The following is an 18159-nucleotide window of genomic DNA, read 5'->3' as shown; positions in this document are numbered from 1 at the left end:
ATGATTAACTAATTAGTGAAGCTAAATTACTAAATTAACTTTTGTTGTTGTTTTATTAGATTAATATTTATATATAATTGTATTGCACTTTTAAAGTGAATTAAAAAAATCATTTATTGCTTAATCGTTGTCCTAAAGTTTGTTATTAACAATTAATTGATTGTAATTATAACTTTGTTTCTAATTGGGATTAATTGAGATTAAATTGAATTATGAGACACATTGATTAACAATTGGAAACACTAATTATATCCTCAATTAAGCTGATTGTCCTTAAACTTTAGACGAGGAAACGTAATTGTTAATCAATTAAACTGAAAAAAGTTAATCAATCACTGATTTAAGCACTTTAATTTTGTTATTGTTTTCAATTATCATGCCCTTAGGGCTTAATCAAACAATTAATTTCTAATTGAAATTATTAAATGAATATAAATTGGATTATAATTATAAAACTAAATCATTGTTCATTAATATTAAATTGTAACCAGGATTACACAATATCAACAATAACCTTGATTAATTTTGCTTTTTGATTAATTAAACAGTAACTATGAAATCGTTATGATTAAAGTTAATTGTTGCTCATTCAAATTATCAGAAACTAATCTAACCGGATGAACAATTTAACTTAATTATTAATCTTGATCAACTTTTTCATATCTTCTTCCTTTGTTTTAATCATTAATCAAATATAAGCAATTTGATTTTCATAATAATTGATTAGCTCATTGATATTATTTAACCTTTGCTTGGTTGCAATTAAAAGTGTTACAGTTAATTACAATTTCCTGGATCATAATTAAGACTGAAAAACCAAAAATTAGAGCAAAAATATAAAGTTTACTTTTAATTGTTGCTGTTGATTCAACATTTAACACAAAAGCTCAAGGAAATGTCCAGTGTTAATTTATCACAATTAAGCTAAATCGTTGAATGATTAACCTTGAATTGTGGATTAAATTAATTATAATAATTACATAATCAGGGAGAAGCAGTAAAAACAAATTAAGCTTAAACTTTCAACTTGCAATTCAAATCTAAATCTAATTAGATTTTCGGTAAAATAGTAAATAAAAAGCACATTGATATTAATTATGAGCTTGTGACTATTTAGATTAACGAAAATCTAATCCAATTGAGAAGAAGAAAATTAATAAATTAATCTCATCACTGGATCAGACATTCAATTTATATAATCATTTCATTTGATTTACCTGAAAGTGTCATTTATAAATATATTTATTTGTTGATAATCAACAACAACAACAACGAAGTCAATATAATGATTAATAAACTTGAAATATTAACCAACTTGATCATCATGAATTGATCAACATGGTGATCAGTTTTAATTGCAATCGTAAAGCTAAATAATAACAAAAAAAATCAAGATCATGAGACAAACAAAAACAAGAAGAAAATTGCTCAATATCAAATGGATGATATAAGATTAATAATTAGCTGATTAAAGTGTAAATTAAGTAGTTAGAGAGAGAGAGAGAGCGTATGGGGAATTAAAGATTAAATCAGATTAATGAGCAAATAATTAAATACGAAGTTGGTAATAAATTTGAAGGTTGAAAATTGAATTTAAAGAAAATGAATTGGAAAAAATGGTAAATTCGATAGTTTTCGAAATTCGCCAACAGATGGAGCCACTGGAGGAGAAGAGAAAAAAAGTTGGAAAAGTTTTCAGTTCGTAGCAACGTACGTTTGACATAAGAGAAAATGGTTAACATACTAACGAATCGTTAGTAAGTCATTCCCCGGTTACAAGAGAGTCTCTTTTTTCTTTCCCTCTTATTTTCTTCTTCTTTTTTTTCATGATCATCTCACTTGAAGATAAAATTCATTCCTCTGAGTTTCTTCAGACACACTCACATAGTTACTCTTTCGTTAGTTACTCATATCTTTCTCTTATTTTTTTTTCCTCTCTTTCGTTTGTTAACATTTTCTTTTCTTTTCTCATCACACAAACTCACTAGCTCGCGCAATCTCTCCCTCTCCTCCCGCCCTTACAAGTTTCAACCTCTCTCACTCACCAAGACTCACTCTTACTCTCACCATAATCTCCCTTCAATTTTCTCCCACTTTCATTTCTCTCACCGATCAACAACACTATTCAACTCTCTCTCTCTCTCTCTCTCTCACCATCCTTTCCCCTTCTCATCTTTTCTCTCTCACCCTTTCTTCCAACTCTTTCATCTCTTTCTCTCTCTCAAATCCAAACACTCCCTAGCTCACTCATCTCTCTTTCTCTGCCTTTCGTTAACGTACAATAACCACCAACGTCAAAAAATTATTTCAAACACAGACTTGGTTAGAAGTTGAACATTTTATCAATAATAAACTCACTCCCTCCTCTCCCTCTCATCACTTTCTCTCTCTCTCTCTCTGTATATATACACTAGATATACTATTATTATAAAAATATCTACCATAGATAAGCCCAGAATTTTATCTGAAAATCCCCTAATAATAATAAACTTACAGAGGGAGAGAGAATCCAAAAGAAGAAAAAAAATGAAATGAATATGAAAGTAACTCTTTTAGGTTGATAACCCGTCAATGTTTTCATTTACCTTATCAATTTAATTGTATCTTCTTAGTATTATTATTACCCAATATAACGAAATTTAATTCTCTACACAATTTAATTTAATTTTCGAACTTTTTTCTTCTTCTTCTTCTCTTCTTAATTGTTTCTTCTGTCGACCTTCAAGTTCATCGATATCATTTATCATCTTCATCTTCATTTCTCTCCTTCTCTCTGTGATACATTTAATTCTGTGTTCACCCAAATTAAATTGATTTAATTGGATTTCGCTTGTTAATTTTAATCATAATTAAAAGGTTATTGTGATTCTGTGTCTCTGTGTGAATGTCTCTTCATGCTAATCAACTAATCAACTAATCAACTATTTTCAATCATCGCCCATTTAATTGTTAACCAATCAACTTTTATCCATTGTTTAATTGTTTCATTTTTAATTGTTATGTAAATTGATATTGTTTATTATTAATTTGTGACAACGATTTAATTTCAATAGTAATTATTGTTATACTTAATTAAGTTTTGTTTAATTTTTTTTCTCATTAAATCTTCAATTGTTCCTAATCTTTGATCTGTATTGATTTGTTATTGAACATTAATCAATTTAATTTTAATTCATCGAATCCAATTTAATCCAGTTAATCAAAATTTGATATCAATCAATTAATCAACAACAATTATGAATAAGTGCTTCATTTAATCATTACGCCGACAATTTAGTTACCAAAATTTGATTGAATTTGTCTAAATTTAAATCTAATTACTTTGATTAAAAGTGAGACTTTCCAACGACAATTAATTAGTTAATTAAGTGGAAACAATCAAATTAAACTTGAGTCCATCTCTTTTTTGAATACATCGGGTGAGAGTCGACCAATTAATCAAGGAAACAAAAACGGAAAAGGAAGTGATTAACTCTACCAATTAGACTTTACCGTTTATCTTAATTATTAATTAATCATCAAAGGAAAACAATTAACTGATTAAATTGATTATGTACAAAAAAGATAGACCCAAATTAAGTGTGACTGCACTTTTATATCAAACTCAAAGTCCAAATACTTGGGGCCAACCAAATTCACCTTCACCAGGTCAGTATGTCATTAATTGGTGATGAAATTAATTGATTGACCATTAATTAAGACAATTAATCAATAGTAATATTTGACAAAAAAAAATTGTAACTCAGACTGATTAACTTATACAACCAATTGAAATGAAATCAATCCAATACTTAGAAGCGATTGATTTAACCCAATCAAACATTCATTCAATTGATAATTAAGAGAGTGAAAAAGCTAATCTAATCAACTAATCTAAATCAATAGAAACCCAATTAATCCAATGATGAAATTGAAATATTGAAAGATTAATGAACATTGATATTAACTCATAATCGACCTTTTAACTTAAAGGTTATGAACTTTTCTCATGTTAATATTAATATAATCTCCAATGATTTACTCATGAGGAATACACTTTATATATTATATGGAAGATTGTTAATCATTGATGAGAATTGTGATCAATGAATATCTTAGTAAATCTAATGACACATTGACCTTGAAAATGGAAAGAGAAAAATAATGATGATAACATGATGAAGATTCAATGGCTTCCATGATGATGATGATGGAAAATGAAACAAAAGGATTTTTGTGTAGAGAGAGAGAGAGAGAGAGAGAAAGTGTTACGAAGATCGAAATGACCAGGATCGATTTTCTTTCTACCTTCATGATGATTATCTTTGTAAGGTCTAATTAATTCACGGGGATGAGGTACAGGCACCCTTACAAAAATGCACCGAAATGATCGAACTGCAATCCTAGCAATTAGTGAGAGGGTTTAAAGTAAATTACCCTAATATCCCTCTTAGCTAATTAGCAAGAGCAATTGAGTAACGATTTAGTTAATTAGGAAATTGTTTATTGAGATAAGTAACACTTTGAGATTTGTAACATGGAAACGGAAGTTGAGAGATTGGGAAGAGAGTTAACTTGAGGTTAAAGGTTAGACATTAACATAACCTGATTGAGAGATTAACATAGAGATGAGTAGTAACTTGACCGTAGTAACAAGTGATGAGGAAGAGGAAATAGCATAGGTATTTATGCAGGTAAAGAAAGTGATGATTGGTTACAGAGATTAAGCGGGATAAACAAATATAATAATTAATTGATTGTTGATGGAGAGAAATAATTAAGGGGGAAAGAAGCCGATCGAAGCGTTTCCCTTACAGAGCCCCCGTTCAAAGCGTCGATTATGACCTTTAAATAGGCTTAACGACGTTCGTAAGCGTAGAAAAGGCTTCTGATATGCTTATAAGGTAACGGTCGTTTATGATCAGGTTCTCCATCAATGAAATCTTCAGGATAAAATTTTTGTTGAATTTTCTGAGATTCTTGTACTTTTCTTGGGAGTTTTGGATTTGTTTTAAGAGCATCAGGCCAATCGATAATTTGTTTAAGAACATCTTTTAAAAGTCCACCCATATTGAAATTAAGAGGCCAATTGTATCCTCGATAACCAGTTTTAGTAAAACGAGGTTTGGTTTTGTATAATTCAATTAAAGTTGCTTCAATTCGAGGCATATCGATTAAATAGAGCCAAAGGGTAAAAGCTGCATCGATAATCGGGGAGTGGAGTTTTTCTTGAAAGATTTTTCCAAATAAAACGAAGGCACAATATTTTAGGCCAAGAGCTTCTTTTGATTTAACTCGACAATTATAATAAAGGGAAATGTCAACGATTCGAGGTAATAAATAATAATGATCACGTGGAGTTAGATAGAGATCAGAAAGATCGGCAATGTGACCACAGAGAATGATTCGATCATATTTCCTTAGAACTTTCAAAACTTCATCTCGAACTTTTACAAATAACGGTGCGAATCGAACATCTTCGTATTTTAAGCCATGAAAAGCTGTTTGCATATCCCAATTAGCTGCTGCTGGATGACGAATGAATGAGTTGTAGATAATATTATTGCACTGGTCGACAATCGAAATCCATACTGGAACATTTTTAAAACTTCCATCCTTCATTACAATAGTTTGTTTCTCAATATCGATTGCACAAACTTTGAAACCATAATATTTGATTTTTCCAACTGCAGAAGCAATTTGCTTCGAGAAATGTTCAGGAGGAATCATTAGTGGTAATGAAGGATTGATTTAGCTAATATAACATTTTATAAAGCTTTTGTCTCCTTTGATTTTTTGTTTGTTAAATGCTTTTGAATTTTTCGTCGATATAATAATCGGATTTACGGCGTTTAACAAGTTCAGCTTCAGTTTCAGGCGTATGAGCTGGGGTAGCTTGAGTGATCGGTTGATATTTTCGGCTGAACTGAAATTGAAAATGATATCATCTGAATTTGGTGATTGTTGAGATGAACATGGAGAAGGAGATGGTTGAGAAGATGAAGTTGAAGGAACAGCTGATGAAGTAGATTCTTGAGATGATGAGAGGCTTAACGAAGGAATAGATCGGCGGTTCGAGGATCTGAAGGAGTTGGATCGAGTTGACTTTGGAGTTGAAGGAACTGAATCAGGAATTCGTTCAATAATTGTCGTTAGATTTTCACTTGAAATCTTCAATTGTTGTTGTGGAGGAGGTTCATTCCAATCAACACAATCTTCTTCCCTTGGACGTTGGAAGGTAAAAGGTTTGGGAGGTGGAATTACGGGAGTTAATTCACCTCGTTTTCGAGCATTTTTATTGGCTCGACGACGTTGATTAGCTTGAGATTTTAATGCTCTTGATGCTTCAATTATATCCCATGGTATCTCTGGTTCATGAGTTGGTGATGCGGAAGGAGATGAATTAATCTGTTTAATTGTTTCAGTTTCTTTGGGAGTTTGTTTATCTGATGAAGGAGTAATAACAGGTAAAGGTGAACCTAATTTTTCTAATAATAATTCAAATGAAGTCGGCTGAATGAAAAGATCTGCTGCTGAAATTGGTTCTTTAATTGTTGAGGCTGTAGTTGTAGTTGTAGTTGAAGATGAAGGAGTTGGTGAAATTGATTGTTGATTAATTGTTAATTGTTCTACTTGTTTTTGAATTTTAGATTTAGATTTTCTTTGAAGATATTCGGAAGGAGTTAATTTCTTCTTCGATGGAATATTTGATTCGGTATCAGATGAGCGTTTAGATGATGATGATGAATCTGATAATGTTGATTGTTCAGGATCACTGAATAAATTTCTCAATGATGAATTTGCTTGCTCTTTAAAAGCAGCTTGAATATCTTCTTCGGTGAAATTTTCTTGACCAATTTGATCGATGAAATATAAATCGCTCGGATTTTCATTAATTGTTTCATCGTCGAGAAGAAAAGTATCGGCCACATTGGAACAATCGAATTTAAATTTGTTGTTTGATTGTTTACAATTTTTACAATGGTTACTAATTGTAACGTAATCACCTTTCTTTACAATTTGAATATATACAATTTACTTTATAACTGGTGATTAATTGTCGTTCGTCTTCGGCTAAAGGCTCGAATTTGAGAATCCATTATCTCCGCAAATATTAAATTGACATAAAAATTGCTTATTTCCCATTTTTTCTTCATTAATATTCTTGGTAAGAGGTTGATTTTTAATTGCTTGGGAAAGAATATGAAGAAAACGAGCACAGGTACGACAATAGAAGAAGGTACAGTCCATACATTTCATCGGAACTCGTGCTATTTGATCACATAAAATACAAATGTAAGATCGTTGATCACCACTGACCTTATCCACTGTAAATCCGGGTTGAACTGATACCTTATCGAATGAAACTGAGAATTGACGTTCAGTTATTTCACCGTAAACTTTTAGAACTTTTAATTTGATGAATTTCTTGAATTGTTCACCATCCAACTCCTTTATAAATTCATTACCTCAATATTTTCATTACCTTCATCAGTTTCCATTTCTGATGACAACTGCTTATCCATTTTATCCATTTAAATTTATCCAAAATTTAGCACGAATCCAACCAATGTCACCAAGGGTTCACAGGTAATTAACACTTGCACTTTATTTGTGGTTGACAATTAAAGGATTGGATTGAGGAAAAGTTAATTGTTGTATAAAGTAAATTACCCTAATTTAACAATTAACTGGGATAGGATAAGAGTTAACAGTAGTTTGAAGTAAATTACCCCAATATCTACTTTGACTTTGAGCGAAGGTTATTGTTGGGAAAGGAATGGAAAAGGAAAAAAATTTACAATTTAATCTAATTGTTGATTATTGTTGAGATTTTGTTGAAACAATTAACTAATTGTTGCATTTTCTTCAAGAAAATGAAGGAAGATTGAAGAGAAATCAAATCAAAAATTAACACGCATCACTTTAAGACAACGTGTTGACCAGGGTAATTTACTTTGGTCACACTTTCTAATTAAACTAATTTAAATTGAATTAATTTTGTTTAAGTTAAAGTAGTTTAGAGTAACTTACCCTAATATCTACCTTTAACTTACTAAATTAAACGAAAAAATAATTAATTAATTGTTGATTTGATTGAAGAAACAAAGAGAAAGTGAAAACATGTTGACACTTTGAAGAAATTAACATTTTTAACTCTTCTTCCTTAAAGAGAATAGAAAAATGGACATTGTCTTTTTAGACAGAGAAATAGACAGAGAAAAGAAAGAGAAGAGAAAGGGGGAAAAATAGAATAGAATTTTCTTTTGGAGGGAAACGGAAAAGACAGAGAAAGAGAAAGAGAACTTGTTTGTGCGCAAGCGCAATCTGTTGGTTAATTGAAGAGTCAAGGGTAATTTACTTTTGTCTCTTCTCTTAATTAATTAATTAAATTAATTAGTTAATTAATTTTTTAAATTGTTAATTTATATCGATTTGATATTTAAAATGTGCTTAATCTGATGGTGTTTAAATCATGAAAATCGACTGAATAGTTTTTTCAGAATCTCTGTGAGAAATTTTCAATTGGAACCTCGTTCACACATGCATCAGAAGGTAAGTTGAAATTTGTAATTTCTTTTGTTTCAATTGTTTAATTTTGATCAATTTGATTAACTTAATAAGGGTAATTTACTTTTGTGAGTTAATCAATTGATTGTTTCCCATTAATTTAGTTGATTAATCAATCAGAATTTGGTGTTTGTAATTTCGGTTCAGGGTAATTTACTTTGACCGTTTACAATACTAAAGCTTTTTTCTTTTCTTCTGTTTTAAGGTAATTGTTTTAATTACGAGGAACTAATTGATTAATTAGAGAAGGAGAATCGACAGAAAAAGGTAATTAATGTATTTAGATTAATTCGAAATCTTAATTTAAAATTGAATATGAATTAAATGCTTTCTTTGTTTCTTTTTGTTTTCATGTTGGTGACGAATTTTTCTTATCGTGGGAACCAAAATGGAGGAAAGTAAAAGATAAGTTGATCTTTTTAATTTTAAATTGACCAAATGGTCAGAATCTCTTGTCTCTATTGTTTCAATTGAATTTAAATTGCTCTCAGAAATTTGATCTGTTTAAACTTGTGATCATTGATCGAAATCATTAACTTGTTTACTAGGGTAATTTACTTTGGTAAACAAGATTCTTCTAATTAAAGAAAGAGAGGGAGAGAGATAATCAATTGATTAATAAATATTAAGAATGAGAGAACGAAAGAGAGAAGATAGATTTAGATTAGATAGCGAAATTGTTAAATGTATCAATATTACTGGACACAAGGACCAGGGTAATTTACTTTGGATACTTGTGGTCAATTTGATTAGTTAAAACAATTGATTTGTTGGTTAATTAAAATCTTAATCTCAGCGAAGATTAGCTCGAGACTATCATCTGAAAGATGAATTTCTTTCTAATTAAAATCGAATCAATGATCCAAGTGTTACTTAAATCAAATTTTCCTAATTTTCTTTTTAATTATCATTTAAATTAATTAATTTTTCTATTTTGTTTCGTTAAAGGGAATTATCTCAATGGATCTGATTGATTATCAATGGCGAAGTTTTGATTTATTCCACCAAAGGAGGAGAAAGAAAAACAACAAATCAAGGGATTGGTAAAAGGTTTTGAATCAATTAATTGATTCATTGAAATTTAAATTAATCAGTCAGATATCAGGGTAATTTACTCTGAACTGAATTAACTTTAAATTTTTGTGAATGATTGATCAAAGGGTAATTTACTTTTTGATCAAATCTAATTTGTGACCACTGCTATCTGAACATTGATAATTAGGGTAATTTACTTTGGTTATCAATGAAATGAAAGGGAATATCTATCTTTTAATTATGAGAGGAGAAAGTGAGATTGAATGAAAGCAGAAATTAAAATTTTAATTTCTGATGATTAGAAAGAAGAAATGTTTGATACTGATAGGAAGTTCACTTAAGTTAATTGTGACAATTAATTGAACAATTAACTTATTCTGTGTTTTCTGATGTTGTCAAAACATCAGCTGATTGATCAGTTAAATCAGTTATCTCAGATCTTTCACCTGCTAGTTTTAAATTTTCATAATTAACTTTAAATGCTGGACCTTTTAGTCCCACAATTAAGGCCGCAGAATCATAAGTTTCAATAACAATATAATCTCCTTTGTAAGGAGCAGTTAATTTCTTTCCTCTTAATTTGTTCTGAATTTTAACAGAAACTTTAACTCTGTCACCTACTTTAAATGGTAAAGGTTGAGGTTCAATTAAATCAAGTCGATTCTGTTGATTAGCGATCATTCTCTGATAATGATCATTTCTTAATTGTTGAAGTTCCTCATGATTTGATTGCGTAGGCTGAATTTCTAATTCATTGAGTAGCGGAGTGTTTGGTAATTTTCCAAACAACAGATAATAAGGAGAAGTTTGTAAATTTTCTGAATGAGCAGAATTGTAACTTAGAACATGTTCAGTTATCCACTTGTCCCAATCTTTTGGTATAACTGTAAACATGTTGATACGGTTTCCCAAAATACCGTTTAACCTTTCGATCAATCCGTTCGATTGAGGTCGATAAGGAGTTGTAAATTGTAATTTAATTTTTTGTTGCTCACAAAATTCTTTAAATCCATTTGATCTAAAACAGGGTCCATTATCCACTTGAATAACTTTAGGATGCCCGATAAATTGAATAATATATTTAACAAACTTAATTGCTTCGTTCTCCTTTTGATTCCTGTAAGGTTGAGCGAATACATATTTAGTGAAATAGTCGACAGCTGTGAATAAATATTCATTTCTTTGAGATGACGGATGAAATTTTCCGACGATGTCGATTTGTAATCGTTCTAATGGTTGAGTTGGAATCGGCATTTGATGAGGTCGATGATTGTTTGTTGTGGGATGTTTAAAAGATAAACAAGTATCGCAATTAGCAATTTTCGATTTTAACCATTCGTCCATTTGAGGAAACCAGAATAGTTCTTTCATTCGTTTCGAAGTAGATTTATACCCAAAATGACCTCCGATTGATTCCGTGTGCAAAGCACTAAAAACTTTTTCTTGTAGAGAAGCAGGAAGAACAATTGCCAAATTGTTATTAGTTAATTTTCTTTGAAGAAGCCCATGCTTCATGACAAAATGCTTGGTTAGATAACCTTTTGATAGCTGTCGAATTGTTTGTTTGACATAATTGTCTTTCGATTGATGCTTTTTAATTTCGCTCGAATCGTTAAAATCATCATCAACTTTGAATTTTTGATCACCAGTTGCGATAAATTTAGAAACTAATTTATCGTCAATAATCTCAGGTTGTCCCATTTTCTCTCAATTTCTTCCATAATTGTTTCGAAAATAAAATCCATTGATGTTTATTTTCATCCTTAATCATTTCAATATCGTCACAATCGAAATTTTTGATTAATGAATCATCCCTATCCATCCAGTTAGAATTATGAATTAAATTGTGAGGAGATTGATGACAATCGTTGTACATCACTTGACAATTTTCCTCAAAAGCAAATAATAGATATTTGTAATAATCTTCTTCATTTATTTCACCGATTTTCTTATGGCGCCATTCACTTGAACGTGAGAAGCAATCAGCTGGATGAGTATCTCCTTTACTATACTCGATCTTGTAGTCGTATTGTGACATTAGTGAGGCCCATCGGTGCAATCGTGCACATTTAAAATTAATTTTCGGTAAAGCACAAAGTGCACAATGATCGGAAACGATCGTGAAACTTTTTCCACTTAGATAATGAGAATACTTATTAACTGCAACGATAACGGCCAAACACTCTTTCTCCGTTATCGTATAAGCCAGTTGATATTTTGCAAGTTTCTGTCCAAAATAAGAAACTGCTCTCCATTTATTGTTTTCTAATTGAAGGAGAATCCCGCCAACAGCAATAGATGAAGCATCAACCATCAATTTATGTTGAGCTTCAGGTTTGAATTGAGAAAGTAAACAATCTTTTATCAATGAATCTTTGATGTGCTGCCAAGCCTTTTGATGATGTTTATCCCAATTAAATTTACCTTTGTTCTTCTTAGAACATAACTCGAACAGAATCGAAGCAACAGTTGAGTAATTAGGGATAAATTTCGATAGATAATTGAAAAGTCCCAGTTGACTTTGAAGTCCCTTGACATTTTTGGGAGGTTGAAATTCCTTAAGGCGCTGGATTTTCTCAGGATCCGGGCGAACTGAATTTCCGCTGATAATATGACCTAAGAATTTTACTTCTTTATGTCCCCATTTACACTTATCAGGCTGAACTTTTAAACCAATATCTTTTATTCGGGAAAAAACGGAATTAGCATTTGCGATTAATTCATCAAACGTTTTTCCAAAAATGACGATGTCATCAATATATGCTAAACAAGCTTTGTAGAGAAGATTGCCAAAGACAGAATTTACGAATTGTTGAAAGTAGGCAGGGGAATCAGCTAATCCCATGGGTAATCTCACATATTGAAATTTACCCATTTCGGTAACAAGAGCGACTTTTTCTCTTTCGGAAGGATTTAATTGGATTTGATGAAATCCTTGAGCAAAATCGATGGTGATGAAATATTCATAGCCTGCCAAAGCTTGAATATGATCATCAATGTTGGGCATTGGATAGCTTCTTGTTTTCATGATAGAATTCAGTTCTTTAAATGATGTAACCAAACGATAGTCTTTACCACCAGGTTTTTCGACTAGAAATGCAGGGGAACCACCACAGGAATTAGATGGTTCAATGATGTTGTTCTGAATTAGTTCAGTTATCTTCTTGTCCAGAATTTCCCTCTTCTTTGGACCAAGTCGATAAGGGTTACATTTGGAATAGAATGACTTCCAATATCGATTTTAATATTGACTGTTTCGGCTGGAATACAACCCAGGTCGTATTTGTGAGTTGAGAAAACCGATTTAAATTTGTTAAGAAAATCAACCATTGTTGATTTTTGATGCTGATTTAAATTTGATGAGATGCCTTTAATTAATGTTGATTAAATTTGAAATTTGAAGGAAATTCATCTCGTCTTGTGTCTAATTTGGCTTTTTTAATTTCATGAAGATATTGTTCATCTGAAAGGAGGACATGATTATCATGCTGATTAAAATGGCTTGATTGTTGATTAAAATTAATTGATTGCTGATTATAAGGCGATTGATTAAAAGTTGATTGATGTGGAAAGATTAAATTGTGATTAAAGGTTGAAGAAGAAGAAGAATTTAATTGTTGATGATTAAATTGATTTGGATGATTGTGACTTGTAGGTTGATTGTAGCTGGAAGGTGATGATTGTTGATTAATTGTTGAATGATTTATTTGTTGATGATTTGTAGTTGATTGATTTTGTTGTGAAGGTGAGTTTGAGGTTGAATGTGAGGTCGAAGTTGTGGACTGTGAGCGAATTTGTCTGCAGTTAGGTGGGTAATTACGGCGGGTCCATAGATTCTTGGGAATTGAGTTGTGAAAAGGTGATGAAAACATTCAGGTCCGGGAATCTTCAGAGTAATTCTGAGATTTTTACCAGATCTGGTTGGTTTCCAACCTTTCACCGGGTCAGCTTCCAGTGCTGTGTTAGACCAGAACCAGAAATTTTTACCAAGTATCATTTCAAATGGTAACTCCTCAAGGACAAAAACTCTTAATGGATCCAATTTGATTGGATTTTCTACTTTAAAAACCAATTGTGTAACACCTACCGCTCTCACAGGTCTATTTCTTCCTGACAACCCTAGAAACTCATGGTGACTCTGATAAATAGGAATTTGCAATCTAATTGCTAAATCTTTTCGCATGAAAGTTGAGCCTGAGCCGGAATCAAGAAGAGCTTCAATATTGGCTATTTCATGGTGATCAATGTTAATTGTTACTCTCGGTCTCATATTGATTTGATTGTTGATAGCTTGTATCATACAATTTGTTGAATTTTCAGGCTACTCTAGCCTGACAATTTGCTGTCGAATGACCGTAACTAGTACATAAGGAACAATAATTACTATTATTGTTTGTGTTACTGTTATTGTTATTCTCATTGTTACTGTAATTTGTGGATTGTTGCTGATTTGACTGTTGATTTGGAGGTCGATTAGATTGCTGATTGTTTGACCTTCCTCGTCCTCTATAATTACTTGATCGACCTCTAGACGATCTTGAATTATTAGGTGATGATGAACTGTTCTGATCTTGATTGTACGACAGAGATTTACCTCTAGAATTAGGTGAACTGGATTGATTTGATCGCTGGGATCGATTAGAATTATCTTTACTGGGAGTGAAATTGGAGTTAAATCCATTAGATTTTCTATTGTTATTGTTACTTTGATTCTGTCGACGATTAATTGGACTCGGAACATAATTTTCATCGCAAGAGCTATCCTTTATCTTATTGCTATAAATGATTAAAAATTTAGTTAATTTATCCAACGTGTTTACATTTGAATTGTGTCTCAAAGAGAAGCTCAATTCATTTGGAAGCAAATGGAGAATTAAAAAGATGATTCCTTTATCTGGAATCTTAGGTATCACTAACCTAGCTGCTTCTGTTAATTCGAAGACATAATCACTTGGATTGATGCCTTTCGTGAATTTCTTATTGAACAATTTTTCAGTCGCTTCAGCTACTTTCGCCTACGAAGCTTTCACGAACACGTTTAACTAAATTAGCAAAAGAAATGTTAGGATTGTTTCTGAGAATTTCATCAATAGCTTTATGAATATCATCAGTTACTTGTGCACAGAGAGTTTTAATAGCAAGGTGATCAGATAATTCTAGAAGAGAAACTCTTCTCTCTAGTTTGTTTAACCATTGGCAAAAAGTCAGTGACCCTTTTTCAATGTATTCTTCAATTACTGATTTGAATTTAAATCCATCAAGAATTGATGGTGAATTAGATCTGAACATTTGCTGAAAAAATTGAGGAGTGAAATTAAACATTTGATTGGAATTGATTGGAGTCTGAGGGTTGGTTTTCTGTTTGTGGTTATTTGGGAGTGGAGAATGATAATCATGAGGCTCGTCATTGACAATGTCATCGACTAAAGCTTCATCATGATCATCATTCTGAGGGAAACACTCAAAATACCTTCTGATTTGCATAGATGTGAACTCAAGTTCTTTTAGATAATCTTCAGAGATTCTTACCTTCATCGATGACTTCTTCCTTGATTAATTTTCGAAGATTCTCTTCGGTAATACCAGCGCTTCTCAATCGGTGGTGAATTTCAGGGCAATCGAGGAATTTAGGGTCGAATTGATGATTTTTATCGATGGGTGATGAATAGGATAAAAGGGAACCACAAATAAAGGCTTGTGTGGTCATCGCCTCGCGAATGACCTTGGTGACATAGGCTTTACCTTGGACTGAATATTTAAGTCCATAAATTTCACAGAGCTTTTGACGATTAGTCTCGTCATTGATATAAGCGCCAACCGTAATTGTTTCTTCAGACATGATTGAATCACTGAATGTCCAATCGTGCACGTTAACTCTTTTGTTTTCGTGAAAAAATTCAACTAAAGATGTGTTGAGGTTTGGAACAGAAAATGCTGTTCTTAATGATGAATAAATTCTCGAATCGAATGATGTGAAGAATTTTGATTCTATTGAAGATGAGGACGAAAGCTCCACTTTGTTAAATTGTTACTAATTGTTGCTAAAAAGCACACATAGGGAAAGAACACACTCAGAGCTAGTAACACGTGTAAAAGGAACACACTTTTCACGATGACCTTCAGACAAGATAATGATTACCACTACTCTCTGAAGTTATTACTCGTTTAAGTAATGAGGGATCTCCACCATTTGTAAGGTCTAATTAATTCACGGGGATGAGGTACAGGCACCCTTACAAAAATGCACCGAAATGATCGAACTGCAATCCTAGCAATTAGTGAGAGGGTTTAAAGTAAATTACCCTAATATCCCTCTTAGCTAATTAGCAAGAGCAATTGAGTAACGATTTAGTTAATTAGGAAATTGTTTATTGAGATAAGTAACACTTTGAGATTTGTAACATGGAAACGGAAGTTGAGAGATTGGGGAAGAGAGAGTTAACTTGAGTAAGTTAAAGGTTAGACATTAACATAACCTGATTGAGAGATTAACATAGAGATGAGTAGTAACTTGACCGTAGTAACAAGTGATGAGGAAGAGGAAATAGCATAGGTATTTATGCAGGTAAAGAAAGTGATGATTGGTTACAGAGATTAAGCGGGATAAACAAATATAATAATTAATTGATTGTTGATGGAGAGAAATAATTAAGGGGGAAAGAAGCCGATCGAAGCGTTTCCCTTACATCTTCTTTATCATCTTCATCATCATCATCGACGTATTTATCATCCTAATGTAAATGTCATTGTGCTCACTCAGTTAGGGTCAAGGTTAGAATCCATTTTCCTATGTAAAGATAATATTGAACTAGAAGAAAAGTATAAACTGTTACTCTGAATGCGCAAGACGATTGGGTGATAATATGAGTTTATCTTTCCATTATCTCAGAATCCAGAACTTTTTTTTCCACTCACAATTTAACACAATAGAGAAAGAGAAAGTGAAAAAAGTTCCAACGTGAAAAAAAATCAGATAAAACGGTAAACCACCAGTACGCAAATGTAACATCATGTAACCTTGAATCAAAATTTCTGGTTTTTCTGTTTATTTACTCAGTCAATTTAGTATTACATTGTTTTAATACTTTAACAACAATTAATCACTGATCACGATCTAATAACTGAACAATCAATTGATAATCTTTATCATATTTTATCAGTTTTTTATCATTTCACTTTCATATTGAGTTTTCTGTTTTCAAATTGTCTATTTTTCCTTAATTGTAATGATCAACTTTGCTTCAAATTAGTAAAATTAACATTCAAATTAATGATCCATTTAATTTGTCGCTATAACTTCAATAATCTTGATCGTAATTGTAATCAATTAATACAATATAATGTTCAAGGTTTCGAGTTACTTATGATCATCATCATGATCAGAGTGTATATAAAATCCGTAGGAATGAACTTTATCAATTCTGATTAGTGATAACAATTAACTCTCTCTCATTAATTTCAAGTGTATACAATCAATATTGATCATGAATGATACTTTTAATCAACCTTGAACAGAACCTCAACTAGATTAAATTAATCATAGAGCATTTTAAATATATTATTATTTTTAACCATTTTATCAAGTTAATTAATACTTAAACTTAATCCACTGTGATTAACAATTAAATGCTAGTTGGAAAAAAAAGTAAAATTCAACAGCAATTAACTTGATTCAGTAGTGCTATTGAACTTTAAAAGGTATTATATACAAATATGATTACAATCAATGTAATCATATTGATGATACTGAGTTACTAAATTGTAATCAATGACAGGATAGTTATTATTGAATTTGAATTTGATTAAATTGTTACTCAGATTATTGACTTTCTCAGTTAATTATCTTGATCTAGGACAATGTAACTAGGGTGAAGTTGATATCATGATTGTTGTTGATAATAACTCATTGATTGTTGATCAACCTTGATTGTTGACTGTTTGTTTACCTTGATTGTGTTGATTCAATATCATGTTATTGTTATTAGGATTAAAAGATTACAGAAAATACTAAAAGGTTAACATATTAATACTCTGGGAATTGATGTTGATGTTGATCAAAGGTGATGAGGATGGAATGAAAAAAAAAGTTCTGATTCAGATTCTGAAAGACCTTCAATTTAAAGTGATTGTTTGATTGATTGTTTTATTTACTTACGAAGGGTTGTCAACCATTAGAACTGTTTGATAAGTTCGTTGAAACCTTTCCAAACAATTAAAACAATTAAATTGTGATTATCGTCATCAAGTCTTTGGAATATGTTGATTAACAACTGATCATAATGATAATATTGGAACAACAAATAGAATCAATTTTAATGATAGAATAGATTTAGACAACAATTAGATGATTTTTAACATTTTCCATTGGTTTAATTACCATTTAATTAGATTTTTAATGTCATTGAATTGTTAATATTGTTAATTATTGATTGTTTTTCTTTCCTCTCTTATGCTGATTAACTGATTATTCCGTTAATTGTTTCATCTATGAAATGTTTGTTTATTGGTTCACATGATAATCAATTGATTGTCAGATTTGATGATCAGGATAAAATAGAATCAAGCTAAATATAA

General features: G+C 31.1%; 1 protein-coding gene across 1 annotated transcript in view; it reads left to right on the top strand.

Annotated features, from left to right (window-relative positions):
• Positions 1–1867: 1867 nt before the first annotated feature.
• The window catches only part of LOC128397610 (retinoic acid receptor RXR-alpha-B-like), a 30212-nt gene continuing 13920 nt past the window's right edge, over positions 1868–18159 (top strand). Inside the window, exon 1 of the mRNA XM_053358351.1 lies at positions 1868–3648. Coding sequence (XP_053214326.1) covers positions 3552–3648 — 97 coding nt within the window. The 5' untranslated portion in view covers positions 1868–3551. The remainder of the gene's footprint in view (positions 3649–18159) is intronic.

This window comes from Panonychus citri, unplaced genomic scaffold (genome assembly GCF_014898815.1).
Source record: "Panonychus citri isolate SS breed McGregor unplaced genomic scaffold, ASM1489881v1 Contig00033, whole genome shotgun sequence".
In the NCBI taxonomy this organism is placed as follows: Eukaryota; Metazoa; Arthropoda; class Arachnida; order Trombidiformes; family Tetranychidae; genus Panonychus; species Panonychus citri.
The sequence above is the reverse complement of the archived record's forward strand: the minus strand, read 5'-3'. Positions and strand labels throughout refer to the sequence as shown.